The sequence below is a fragment of the Babylonia areolata genome, chromosome 2, assembly GCF_041734735.1.
Source record: "Babylonia areolata isolate BAREFJ2019XMU chromosome 2, ASM4173473v1, whole genome shotgun sequence".
NCBI lineage: Eukaryota > Metazoa > Mollusca > Gastropoda > Neogastropoda > Buccinidae > Babylonia > Babylonia areolata.
In genome coordinates, this window is record NC_134877.1 from 9,241,960 (window position 1) to 9,257,022 (window position 15,063).

The 15,063-nt window shown below is 39.8% G+C and overlaps 1 protein-coding gene across 1 annotated transcript in view; it reads left to right on the forward strand.

The window, feature by feature from the left end:
• Positions 1–12,332, forward strand: part of LOC143296109 (uncharacterized) — a 111,665-nt gene extending 99,333 nt beyond the window's left edge. Inside the window, exon 8 of the mRNA XM_076607892.1 lies at positions 887–12,332. Within this exon, the coding sequence (XP_076464007.1) occupies positions 887–2,781 (1,895 nt within the window). The 3' untranslated portion in view covers positions 2,782–12,332. The remainder of the gene's footprint in view (positions 1–886) is intronic.
• Positions 12,333–15,063: the final 2,731 nt, after the last annotated feature.

The window sequence follows — 15,063 nt, forward strand, 5'->3', positions numbered from 1 at the left end:
GTCAACCTTGCAACAGTTGTATCCCTTTCGTTGGTGTGTACTCAGTTCAAAGGTCCAGCAACCAGCTTGATTAATCCAGATTAGTTGCTTGATTAATGTTCAGGCGAAGGATGGAATAATATTTAGATTCATGGAGATGGCTGTTTTGAACTGGGACTTTGGCTTCTTGAAAAAGAAAAAAAAAAATTACTGAAGCTTTCATTTGGGTTTTACTGAAGGGAAGTTGAATATTTTGAAGTGATATATTATTAGTGGATCTGGCCGCACTGTCATCTTGTCCTCTGACCTTAATAGGGTCGTCTACTTTTTAGGTAGGCACAGAGCAAACTTGTTTTTGAACTCAAAACAATCTGTTCCTGTTGCTCAAAAGACAAGCAGCATTTATATTGCTTGCTTTTTGTCACTCTTGCAGTTGCCTTCAGTTTTAATTCCACATCATGCAAGCAGCACTTATCTTTGCCAAAAGTTACAGATATCACAAATTTAATCTGTGACATGGATAGTGGTTTGTTGGTTGTTGTTTTTTTTTGGGGGGGGGGGGGGGGGGGTTGTGGTTTTTGTTGTTTTTTGTGGGGGGTTTTGGTGGTTTTTGTGGGGGGGGGGTTTTGTTTGTTTTTTTGTTGTTGTTTTTTGTTGTTTTTTTTGTTTTTTGTTTGTTTGGGGTTTGTTTTTTGTTGTGTTTTTTTTTGGGGGGGGCTCATTTTTACTACTGTATATGTGTGTGTTTGTAAAGGTGAGAAGTAAAGTGCCATGACTTTTTGTTTCATTGCTGTTCTGAAAAATCATCCTTAGATTTCCCATTGTAGGTCATTTAGATAAATTGTACATTTCTTCACAAGTGAAAAACAAGGCAGTGAATGATAACAGATAGGTTATTGTGTTACAGAGGGAACTAGAACAACAACAAGAAAGCGTCAAGCACGTGGTGGGATGGGAGCAGGCCCCAGAAAACGGATTGCTTTGGGACTAAGTCATCTTGGGATGCATACAACCAGATCATCTACCAGCCTGCCGTCATCCAGCACAGCAACAGTATCTGCTATCTCAAATGCCCCAGAACTGTCAGGACTGCTGCAAGGTATTCGCATTAGTCGGCCCAGTGAAGGGGACTCAGTGGTGGTGGGAGGGACTAGATCTCTGGTGGGGACGTCCTTCCCTCTTACCAAAGTGCTGACCTTCAGTAAATTGGTGGAAGGAGGGGATGCTGGAAACAGTGGCACTCTTTCAGCACCTGCTACTCTCCTAGCATCTGCCATTCGAAGTGGAGACACCTCTGATAAAGATAAAGCACAACAGCAGCAGTTTTTGGTGAAGACAGGGGGGTCCACTGGGTCTCCTCTGGCTATCCCTATCTCAATGGCGCAGCGTCTGATGGCAGGAGGATCCTCTCCCCTGGTTCATATTACAGGTACAGCATCCTCAGGTTCTTCACAGATTCACCAGTTACTGACTTCAATTGCCTGCAGTTCTTCTCCCAGTGCTCCCTTGCAGCCCCAGGCAGCACTGCTGATCAACACTACAGCACCATCTTCCCTGCCTGCTGCATCAGTCACCTCTCAAGGGGTTATCAGAGAAAGAGCTGTACCAGAAAAAGCTGAGACTTCAGAACATGTTCCAAGAGAAAAAGATATTTGTGAGACAAGCTTGAAGGAAGCTGGACAGGACAGTGTGGTACTGAACAGGCAGAGCAGTGAGGATAGTGATTTACCCCAGACAACTTGTGTGACAAACACATGTGCAGTGATTGCCCACATCTCACAGAAAAGTCAGGCAGCTGTGAGTGAGACATCCCAAGCTGTGACTCATGTCATGCAGTCCAGTCAGGCAAATTTGACTATGGCAGCCACAGTGTCATCTTCCCCAACTGGACAGCTTTCTGCAGCAAAGCAGAACTGTCTGACAAACCCAGCCATACCAGGCCAGCAGAGCTCTGTCAGCAAAGCCACAATAGGAAAGGCTCTTCCTTCTTTGTCTCATAACACATCTCTAACAACTTCACCATCCTTGAACAGTCCAGCCACAGATATGATTCTAAGCAAGTCAGAAAACACTACTTCTGCCCAAGTAAGTCCCATTGTGAAATCTGGTTTTGTGCAGCTAGCTGTTACTAAAAGCCTGATCAACACAGCAGCAGTCACTACACATTCTGTTTTGCGTGTGGCTGGTAGTGTCACACAGTCAGGGCAGGCAGGAGCTCCCACAGCTACTACTTCTATCTTAGGAGGAAGAAGTGCTGTCCTGATTTCTCCAGCTATAGCCAAGTCTTTATCATCTGCCCCAACAGCCATACTGCTTAGCAAAAGCAGCTCTGGTTCTGGTGCCTTGAGCACCACCTACAAACCAGCAATGGAAGTGCTGGGCAAAGTGTCCTCTGTATTGGAGACAGCTGGCAAAGGACAGCAGACAACACAGTCCTCTACAGCTGGCTCATCTCTTGTCACTGTTCCTGTTTCCCTCAGTAAATCAGGTGTATTGAGCAAAACAGGCGTGATAATGAAATCGGATGTGATCAGTGCACTAAAGGTGTCTAGGCATGGAACACCAATACCGAGCCAGACATCTGCCTGCCCTGTGAGTGTTGGCAGCTCCAGTGCTGTCACTCCACCATCGCTGACAACGACAGCAACAGCAGCCTCTTTGTCAGTTGGCACTGGAGCAGGTCGTGGCGGTCACAAATCAGTGAATGCTGTGTCATACACTGCCAGTTCCAAGCCTGTACTTCCCACACCAACGTCCACCAGAACTCGCAAAATCAAAACTCCAAAACAGTATGACCTTTAAAAGGCAATAAAGTTGCTCATCTTTTTGTCAAACTTGGATTGTCATACATATTTAGAAATGTTCTGCTGTGTCAGAAGATTTTTTTTTTTTTTTTTTTGAGGGGGGTGAGCAGGGGGGCTGCCCCATTGTGCTGTTTCAGTGGCCATACTCTCATGCTGCTCATCTTGAATCACACCCTACACACCCACACTTAGGTTCATCTGCCACTGTTTCAGTGCCTGGAGTCCATAGAGAGCTGGCAATGTTTGGTTGCCATAGGGCCACACACCACAGAAGACCCTGCACCACTGTGAGTCACTTTGGTGGTGGTCATTTCTGCCTGATTCAACATAATATTCAGGACAATATTCAGGACACAACTTACTAAGCCCCATGTCTATAGCTTGGCTTTGCAAACAAAGATTTTGGAAGGGTATTGTCAGTGTATGCTACAGGCTCACAGGTGGCTGATGAGGTCAGTTTGGAATAGGCAGCTGCTATACTGACAATAACTGCTTAGTTGTGGAACAGGAGTGAGTGAACACTGCTCCTCTCCCACATGCTTCCAACCTACCCCTTCTCCCTTCCAGTCACAGTTCCCCAGGAATCTGCGAGCACTTTTACTGGAACTCACCACAGACACAGAAGTGGAAGAGAAAGTGAAATTAAGGTCACTATAAATTGCCACAGAATTTGGTACAGAATTTCTATATTTGATGATCAATGAGGATTCTGATGCTACTGCTATGGAGGTTCATTTAGGTTTAGGACCTGTACTTCTTTTTATAATATATCCTGGTGTCAGCAAGGCCTGAGAGATACAGACAGTCAGAAATGTTGGCAACACTGCCACAGATGCACCCATTGCACACTCTCATGACAGCCAGCCACAGGCCATCTGTGGGATTTAAACCTGCTTCAGACAGGCAAGGCAAGTCAACCAAATAAAGAAAGCATTGGACTTTCAACCTGAGATTTCTCTTGTGTATGCACAGTGCTGAAGATCAAACTTAAAAGATCCTTGATTCCTTGCCATCATTTGGTGACTGTCAGCATATAACCCAGCATGCCCACCCCTGAAAATGGAATATTGCTGCCTACATGGCAGTCAGACATGAAAGACCGCTTCTTGATATGATTGAGCATTCCAGTTGCAGTCCAGGAACACAGAAACAGAAAAACCCATGTTGTCAGTGTGCACTGCTAAACACTTCACCCTGGCAGCTGATCTGCATGAACTGATGGACATTTATGAGGCAGCTGAAAGAAAATTGTTTCTGTGCACTTCACAGCCTAGAATACCTTCATTGTTTGTGATGATTGTGCTGGGCTAAAAAGATTAATGAAACAAAAGGGGGGGAAAGACATGTTTTGCATTGTGTTTGGGTATGTGTTCATTTATTTTAATGAACTTGTCTCTCATTTTGATCAGTGTTGATGTTAGATGATTTTTATATGTGACAAAAGCATTCATGGAAATTACTGTTAACGTTAATCTTCAACAGAGGCTGTTCCAAATCAGGCTGTTCCAAATCAAGCCATTTCATTTCATATAATCTTTTCTCTTTCACTTCTTGGTTAAAATGGAAGTTGAGAGCTGGTGAACATATCTGGAAAAGAGAACTGGTGAACATATCTGGAAAAGTCCCTGAAGGAGATCAGTTTCATTTTCTTTTCATGCATTTAGTTGTCAGGAAACTTTACTTACTTTTTCAGAAGATGGATGTTCACAATTCTTTTACTTGACTAGAATGGAGATGGCAAAATAGATGACAGTTATCAGAGTTACTGGAAAGATGAGGATGAAACACATTTAAAAATGTATTCATTCTACAGGCACAATTTGATGACATATTTATCAACAGTTTTCTGTTTTAGTCTGGACTCTGGTTCAGATTGTTTCCCCAAGTGTTAGATCTAATTCTAAAATTAATTATATATTTTTTGGTTGACAGATGAATTGACAGCGAAGACCATTCAGTTTTTAACATTCACTGTCAGTTGCACAAAAAAAGACATTATGGATGACAAGAATCACTGTTTCCACAGACAGAAAGATCACACTTCATTGTGGCAAGTGGCATTAGAACCAACTTGGCAGGATAGTAGACCTTTGAAATCAACCCCTTAATGATGATGAGGTAAGGAGGATGAGATGTCAAAGGTCAGGGACATTATTTGGCAAAATAGAAAAAACTTGATAGAGACTATATCTTACATCCAGTTTTAAGAAGACTTGGTGTTTTGACTAGTTATGGGTACAGCATGATCCCTAAAGAAATGCAAAATCAGAGGTCAAAGTTCAAAGTTACAACTTGGCATATGATATTGATAGGACTTTGCCACTGTCTCTCTTCATTCCTCAGTCTTCCTCAGTGGCACCTACATTCCTCTTTTCTCTTCTGTCCATTATCTTGGTTTCATACTTGACCAGTCATTTTCCTGTTCCTGTCAGCAGCAAACTTTATTACTTTGAAATTCACAGAATTGCATCCATTGATCTCTCAACTGAAGATGCAACCAAAACTCTCCTCAGTGTCTTTGTGCTGTCCCACCTGGATTATTGTAATTCCATGCTTGTCCGATCATCCAGCTGCCTCATTGTTTGGCTTCAGAAAGTCCAGAACCATGCTGCTTGTCTTGTCTTTCATTCCTCTTAAATTGATTATGTCTCTCCTCTCCTTCATGCTTTACACTGACTCCAGTACAAGAAAGAATTATTTACAAAGTCATCTCTCTTTGTTTCAAGTCCATTGAGGCTTCTGGTCCACAGTCTCTTTCCAATCTCATTGATCCTTACACACCCTCATGCCAACTCCACTCTTCTTCTGACACCTGCCTCTCTATTCGAACCCCTTTATTCGAACCAAAGCATATGGCCAACACATTCTTTGGAATCCACTTCCTCTCCATCACTCATCTTCACTGCAGTCTTTCAAATCCAGTCTGAAGACCCACCTTTTCTCCTCCTGAATAATTCTCAACAGCTTATCGTTTCCCGGTATGAACTAAAATGACTATCAGTGACTGAGTGAGTTTAGGAGTTTCAGAATTTGTATGTTGTATTTTTGATTGTGTACTATTTTAGCACACACAAACGTCATAGTACACAATCATGAAATTTATGATTGTGTTCTATGACATTTGTGTGTGCATGCTGGCTTGTGTGTGTTTGAGTGTGTGTCTCTGGGGGATGGAGGGGGAATATTTTTGTATCTTGTGTTCAGTTTTTCCTTTATGATATTTACGTGTGTTTTTTTCTATTTGTAAACACCTAGGGATTATTTTCAAGTTTAGGTGTAAATGCTAATGATAATAAATAATAGGATTAGTTTTTTATGTGCAAGAGAGTAAAGGTCTCTTATTTTGTCTTCATCAATCTTGGTTCATTGATTGGTCATGGAGAAAACAAAACCTGTGTAAAGAAGCAAAGTCCAGATCACAACATGACATATTGGGAAAATGTAAAAGCATGATAAAACTTGGGGTTTTCATCCAATTTTCTTTAACATAGTTACCATGTTGTGATTTGTTTTTGCCAAAACATCAATGCTTTGTAAATTTTTAGATCAAGGTCGCACCAGTGTTTGTCTCTGTTGTCAGATGAACTGTTTTGCTGTGTTCTTTGGAGCTTTGTTTTGTTTTGTTATTATGATTACCAGGATTCTGTGTGCATTACACATGAGTTTTGAAGGCTTTGCTTGTTAATGGATAAACAAACAAAAAATTATTAAGTTATTTATTTTATTAAATAATGTTGAAAAATGACTTCTAAAACATTTTTATTGTTGCTCTTCTCATTGATAAAATCATTTTCCATTGATAAAATCATTCTCCATACTTTTTCTCGGTGATTGATAATGTTAAGTGGCAGAGTAATGTAAATAAAACATTAAATTATAATCTTGAAAAGAATTACACAATAAAAGGCTTGCCAGATAGTGAAAGGCCTCACGTCTACCAAGCAAAGAAGATTCAGCAATATTCAAGACAAGTCTGGAAAGTGTCTCAATGAAGAATGAGGTATTCTTTCATATTGCACATTGTACACATTGCACTGAGTATTCTTTTTATTTGTATTATTATGTTCATGTGGTGCGCCTCATAGTGCTACTTGGCCCTCACTCGATCAACCAGGATGACTTCCCAATCATTTGGGAAGAAGTAGAAGCAGCAGTGAAATCTCTCAAGAAAGTCAGTAAGCATGGAAAATATACCAGCAGCCAGTATTGTCCAGGCTGGAAGAGTACTGGAAAATGCCCAATGGTCACTGTTAATCACAGTACCAAAAATGGGGAACCTGCAGATTTGCCAGAATTACCACACTATCAGCATGATCAGCCACCCCTGCAAAGGTATGCTGAAATACTTTTGAACAGGATCAAACCCAAAGTGGAAAAGGTCATTTCTGAAGAGCAGGCCATCTTCTAATCAGGAAGAAGTTCCACTAAATAAATATTCAAATTGAGGATACTAATGGAAAAATACCTGTAGCATCAGCAAGACCCGCCCCATGTCTTCATTGATTTCAAGAAGGCTTTCGACTGGGTGTGGAACAAGACACTTTGGATCACCTTGTACAAATATAACATCATTTCCAATGTAATAAATGCCATCAAGAGTAAGTACAAGAAAGTCACTTGCACAGTACTCTACATTTGCAATTCTGGAGAATATTCAGGACCACTGTCAGAATCAGGTTGCTTACTTTCTCTTACCCTATTCAATATCTTCCATGAGAAAATTATGAATGATACATATGAAGATCACAAAGGCTCAGTCAGACTCCGTTAGTACTGGAGGCAGAATATACTCAAACCTGCATTTGACTGATGATATAAATGGATTGGCAGGCAAGGAAGAACTTAACTGCCTTGTGGATTAGCCACACAGAACATTAACAACCCATGGAAATCTAAGGGGACAAGTCAGAGTGCAGAAAAGATCAAAATCATGACCAACTATTCAGGTGGCTTCAAAAGAGAAAATACAAGTAAAAGACCAAAAGCTTGAGACAGAGAATCCAAAAAAGAAATCCTGACAAAAATAGTGCAAGCAACAACCACACTTACCCACTGAAGAAAATATTGTAGGACATGGACATCACCAGCATACACAAGATAAGGCTGCTGCATTCCCTTCTTTATGCATGTGGAGTCGTTGACCCACATGCAAATTTGCTAAGAGGAATTCAAGATGAGATGCTGTTGGAAAATCATGAGCATCCCAAAGACATCATTGCAAATGAAGTTCAGAACTTTGTCAGAGCAGCCATTGGACTACAAGACAACCTCCTCTCCATTGTCAATGGCAAGAAGATGTACTGGACTTGCAGAGACCATCATGCAAGGCACTGAACCAGAATATAGGAAATATGGAAGACTGAAAAATAAAATAACAAGAGAGGCAAGGCCTTCAAGACTCGCTTGTGATACACTTTTTTAAAAAATCCAAGCTTTTTATGTATTGAGTATAATGCATTTACTGTTATGTTTATATTTTTTATATTCTCTAAACTTGGCACTTTGATCTGATATTCGACCCAACAAAAGATCTGTCATTATTATCATTTTTTGTTCAAACAGGAACTTCTTTTGCTAAGCATGGAAGTTTTGTTTATTGCAAACGTTTTGGTGCAGACGGTAAAACAAGGGAAATTACTCTGCTGGGGGACTCATTTTGAAACAAGAGAGGCAAGGCCTTCAAGACTCACTTGTGATGCACTTTTTAAAAAACATCCAAGCTTTTTATGTATTGAGTATAATTTCAAAATGTAATGTTTAAGATGAGAAAGATCAGTTTAAAGCAATTCAAGTCCCCTAGCATTAATTAGAGTAATTTCCCTTTTTTACTATCTGCACCAAAACGTTTGCAAATAAATAAAACTTCCATGCTTAGCAAAAGAAGTTCCTGTTTGAACAAAAAATGATAATAATGACTGCTCTTGTTGTTGGGTCAGAATATCAGATCAAAGTGCCAAGTTTAGAGAATACAAAAAATATGAATACAACAGTAAATGCAGTTTGCATATAATTAGGCTTCATTTTTTAATTTTTTGTGCCCATCCCAGAGGTGCAATATTGTTTTAAACAAGATGACTGGAAAGAACTGAATTTTTCCTATTTTTATGCCTAATTTGGTGTCAACTGACAAAGTATTTGCAGAGAAAATGTCAATGTTAAAGTTTACCACGGACACACACACACACAACCGAACACCGGGTTAAAACAGACTCACTTTGTTTACACAAGTGAGTCTAAAATGGGATGATAACCTCAAGGAATTTTTGATGATTTCATTTCTTCATCTTCTTGCCATTCAAAACCACTCAACACTCACTAAGGATTAGACATTGAACACATTGTGTCGAAACATGAATATTTGATACAAAATTGTCAAATTATGTTTTTTGTCCACAAATGAACACAAAGAAAATTAGTTAAATTTTATGGAATTTTAACAAGGAACACATAAAAACCATAAACGGTGCATAGGAGGAAAACATCTCATTTGACGAATGGGGATTAGAGTGGAAATGAACAGTCTGCAGTGAGCGTGATCCCTGTGAGCCTTGATAACAGTCTTGCTGTACCTCCCCATGATACAAATAAAGTTTCTTGCCTGCTCCTTGGGAATCCTGCCCCACTCCTCATGGAGAGTGATCCCTTGCTCAGGTATACTTGTCACATCTTTACACGGCTCGTTCAGTGATGTCCCAGACTTCTTCTTCTTCTTCTGCATTCACTCGTATGCACACGAGTGGGCTTTTACATGTATAACCGTTTTTACCCTGCCATGTAGGCAGCCATACTCCGTTTTCGGGGGTGTGCATGCTGTGTATGTTCTTGTTTCCGAACGCTGACATGGATTACAGGATCTTTAACATGCGTATTTGATCTTCTGCTTGCATATACACACGAAGGGGGTTCAGGCACTAGCAGGTCTGCACATATGTTGACCTGGGAGATCGTAAAAATTTCCACCCTTTACCCACCAGGCGCCGTCACCGTGATTCGAACCTGGGACCCTCAGATTGACAGTCCAACACTTTAACCACTCGGCTGTTGCGCCCGTCCCAAACATGTTCAATACGTGGCCTCTCTGTTTATTCAATTCTTTTGTCTTGCGTGTACTGGTTGAGGTTACGAGCATGGTGAGAGGACCGATTTCTCCATGTCCAGGCATGTAACCACCCATTCATGAATGCTGCAGAGCTGCATAATGACCTCCGGCGTGCATCAGACAATCAAGTTTCCACTTAAACTGTGAGAGGAAGGCTTCACAAACCTGGTCTTATCTCAAGAGCTTCAGCCATCAGCGTTCTTTTGACCCCAGATCACAAGCGAGTCAGCATGCAATGGGCCAGAGAACATCAAGCCTGGACTGCAGCTGACTGGAACCCTTATTTGTTCAGCGATGAATCCGGGTTTTATCTGGACATGCAGATTGACAATGGAGGGTGTGGTGATGACTAACAGAACAATTTTGTAGTACTCAAAGGGCTCACCACCGTTCAGTGGAAGCTCAGTCATGGTGTGGGGTGGAATTTCCATGTGGACAAAACCAACCTGTATATGTAGCAAAACAGTAGCATGAATGCGGCCAGGTACTGTAATGATATCCTCCACCCCATCGTCTGACCCTATGCTGGTGCCATTAGTCCAGACTTCATTTTCATGGACAACACCCGCCCTCACCTTGCGTTTTATATCAACTAGTTCCTTCAGGACTAGAAAAGTAAATGAATGAAGTGCCTGGCACATTCTCCACCCATGAATCGCATGGGAAATGTTGGGTACATTTCTTGGACAAGCTGTGCAAGCATGTGACAACTAGCCTTATATGTTACCTGAGCTTGAAATTGCTTCCCACGAGGAGTGGAATAGGAATTTTCAGCAGCAGACAATAATTTTCTTTGTCATCACTGTTTAATGTCTGATCCTTAGCCAGTGTTGAGTAGCATATTTATCAGGGATCAGATAATGCATGAGACATATATCTACAAATTATAAGAACTCCCTCTTTCGAAATTTCAAAGGATATGATAAGACAAATTTTGAGGGGGAAAAAACAGGTTCAGGATTATTTCCCTGTACTTCATGATACTTGTCTGAAAAGTCACATTTTATCTCTAGCTCAGTTGTAGTTTCACAGTTATTTATAGAGCACCTCATGTACAGAAAAATTGGAAATAATATGTGTAAAACAGTATTGTTGAAGAAAAAGATTGCAAGTAATGCTCATAGCATTGTTGTAAGAGGTGGACTTTGAAGTTAGATTTAACAGATGAGTTAGGGAGAGTGCATGACTTGATAGGGCTGAAAATTCAAAAGATTCAAAGAAATTTAATCCTTTTGCCCCTTTGGGGGTGTGGAGGATACAATAACAATACATACTCGTTGAATCACAACTTCAGTCCAGCAATGTCTCCGAAATACACAAAAATGCACACCCACGCACGCACACGCACACACATCAATGATAACGATTTGCAGCAAAACAAATCAAACTTAACATACTGACAATTATGTATCATCACATATGTGTCAATGAAACAGACATGTTCTCATGAACACTTGAAACAAAATAGATTTACATCTCTCTCTGTCTCTGTCTCTCTCTCTCTCTCTTACACACACACACACGTTTTTTATATATAAACTCTTTGTAAAACGGGGGAGGCATATAGTTTTCAGTTGAAAGTTTTTAACTTTCTAAAGAAAAACCTAATCTCACTAAGTTGAAGATACATCTAAGAAACTGTCAGCAGTAACTTAGAAAATAACAAATGTCAAGAAGGTACCTCATGGCCTTGTATTCCCCTGTGGGGATGCTGGGAGTCTTTCAGTATAAAAAGCATCCCTGGCCTCTGGAAATTCTGTGTTAGAAATTTCCCCTTTTCTGTTACTCTCTTTGTTTCTGCCTTTTTTCTTTCTTCACTGTTCTCTCTTTTTTGTGCCTTCCCAGTCTATTTCCCTTTCTTTTTTCAAGCAAGCCTTGACACTTTTTTCTCTTTTCCTCAATCTATGATGTACTGTCTGTGCTGTTTTGCTCTGGCGATTGTGTTGTGAGATGTAAACTCTGGGATGGTTAGTAGCTTCCCAGTCTGCAGTGTTATTTGCCTATCTGGCCTTGTTTATATATTTTTATTCTTTGGCTTTGAAGTATTGTTTTTTTCCCTTTTTTAATATTTTTTGTAATCCCAGGGATGATAAATTAAGCGGAATGGCTGGCATCCTCAGCATGGCCTTGTCTTATTTGCCATAAGGAGCTAAATGGTTGGGATACTGTGTCATGAACTGTGTTCTGTGGGTTTGTCTTAGTGGGTTTTTTTGTAAATGTGACAATTTTGTGTTGACACGGTTCAGCATTTGTATGGTTTGACTGTCCTGATGTGGCCCTGTGGGTCGGCTGGACTAAAAGTAACAAGAACAAGAACAATGTTACGGTATGTTACTACAATTACAAAAAGCCATTAACTACTGGCTGTGATTTTATTCATTATGAATTTGACACTGTTATTTCTCAAGACTTTTTTTTCTTCCTACTGAATAAAAACAGGAAAAAAAACCCATTGATGGTGCATTGATGAATGAATGCATTTTAGTGTGTCAGTTCATACTTAGCTCATCTCTATGTTTGTTTACAGTTTAAATCCTCAAATTTGCTGTAAAGTTACAATTTCACATGAAACATGATAGATAAATACAATGGAAAGAGAACAGTTCATCTTTTTTCAGTGTGTTCCTTTTATAGACATTGTTATTGTTCACATTGGAACTGTATTTCCATGATCGTAATGAGTCAGATAACTGTCTCTGTCATTTTTACTTTCATCACTGTTGCTCTAGATTCAGCTTTACATCTTGCAGTCTTTCTGACCAGATTCGGTTGTCAGGATGTTGTCAGATGATTTTTTCAATCAGCAGAAAAGCTTCGTTGTTTTGGGCGTTTTTTTTCTGTTTTTGTTTTTGTTTTGTTTTGTTTATTTTGTTTGTTTGTTTTTTGGTTGTTGGTTTTTTGGTTGTTGGTTTTTTGTTTTTTTGTTGGTGTTTTTTTTGTTTGTTTTGTTTTGTTTTTGTTTTTTTTTGGGGCGGGGGGGTTGTTTATTTCTCAAGACTTTTTTTTTTCCTACTGAATAAAAACAGAAAAAAACATTGAGGGTGCATTGATGAGTGGATGCATTTTAGTGTGTCAGTTCATACTTAGCTCATCTCTATGTTTGTTTACAGTTTAAATCCTCAAATTTGTGGGGGGTTTCGTTTGTTTTTTTGTTTTTGCTTTCTGATGACTTGTTTGTTTGTTTTTGTTTTTGCTTTCTGATGACCAAATAAAACATTTAGAAGCTTATTTCATAACATGAGTATTCATCTTCTTCATCAGTGGCCACTTGAGATAAATTGATTGCTTGTTTGATATTTCGTACAAATATCTATTCTCTTACACCTTAAACGTAGCCAAACATATTAAAACTCCAGTGGATCTCTCTTTATTCTGCCACTGCCAGACACACTCGACAACCACTCTAGTGTTACAACTAAAATCAAGACTATCGCATACAAGTCCCTAATATGCCCTATGCACAAACATGCGAGCACTGCATGGGCCTCCACGGCAAAGAAAGAAATCCAACGGAGAGCAACGCAATTTGTACTAAAAGAAACATCAGAAGACGACCAGTGCCGCCGAGCAACTGCAAGCACTGCAGTGGGAAACCCTGGAACGCTGAAGCAGGCCTGCTTTTCAGGATCAGCAAGGGACTTGCAAAAGAAATGTGACCACACCTCCATGCTAGAAGAGCCCACACGCAAACCTTTGACAGGATCCCCTGAACGCCTTCTACCCACGGACAGTACGTAACCGGAACGTCCTCCCCAGTAGACTTTCGATGCCCCAACCTTTGACACACCTGTTCAGAAGGTGTCAATCTGCTGACCTGACCCACTGCTCCTGACAAACCCATCTATCCCACCCTTCTCTCTCTCTTTCCAAACTGCCACCTACCGCCAAAATGCCGGTAATGATCAACACTGGCATTTAAAACATTTTTGACTCACTTGTGTAAACAAAGTGAGTATGTTTTAACCCGGTGTTCGGTTGTCTGTGTGTCCGAGGTAAACTTTAACATTGACATTTTCTCTGCAAATACTTTGTCAGTTGACACCAAATTAGGCATACAAATAGGAAAAATTCAGTTCTTTCCAGTCATCTTGTTTAAAACAATATTGCACCTCTGGGATGGGCACAAATTTTTTTTTTTAAAAGAAGCCAAATTATATGCAAACTGCATTTACTGGTGGGTTTTTTTTGTATGTTTTTTTTTTTTGTTTGTTTGTTTGTTTTTTATTCTCTAAACTTGGCACTTTGATCTGATATTCTGACACTACAACAAGAGCAGTCATTATTATCTCTTTTTTTTTGTTCAAACAGGAATTTCTTTTGCTAAGCACGGAAGTTTTATTTATTTTGCAAACGTTTTGGTGCGGATAGTAAAGAAGGGAAATTAATCTTATGCTAGGGGACTTAATTTGCTTTAAACTGATCTTTCTCATCTTAAACATTACATTTTGAAATTATACTCAATACATAAAAAGCTTGTTTGTTTTACTCTCAGTGTACAGGGCTTTCACTATGTTCATTCGCCCAAGTGGTCTTTTTCGGAAAATACTAAAATCAATATGATGAGTGGACTTTATAGATCTGTTGGCTGAGCCCTGAAGGTCATGGGCAAAAATCAATTGCGTACACATATTTTTACACATTAGTCCAGGACAGATACAAAAATGGTCAAAATGTCTGCAACAAAACCGTTCTTTTCACGATAAAATAGTATAAATCATACTGATCACGCTTATATAAACTTGACCGCTGTAGGTGGACGGGAACATAATAGATTTTGGTTTTTAATAATTATTTGTCACACTTCTGGCCATGAGAGAGTGCCTTACAAAGATCCGCAAGGCATGAGCAAGCCAGGGTTACGCAAGCGCGGTATAAGGGGTCTCCAGAGGAAAGCGTTTAGCGCGGTACAGTACTTGTGGCTGACTGCTGCCGCGCTGATGCTGTCCTATACCTCCGTTAGTAGGTCACTGTGGCAGATGACAGATACCGTACAGAAAATAAGAGAACTCTTTGGGGTCAAAAGGAAACAAATATTTTTACTTTCATCTATTATATACTAAATAATAGATTGGTAGAAAACGCAAATTTGCTTTTATGAATGTTTTACAGTTTCTTACTAGTCCTGACATTTCAAAAAGAATGAAATCGGTATTATACCGACTGCAAAGGTGAATTTATGAA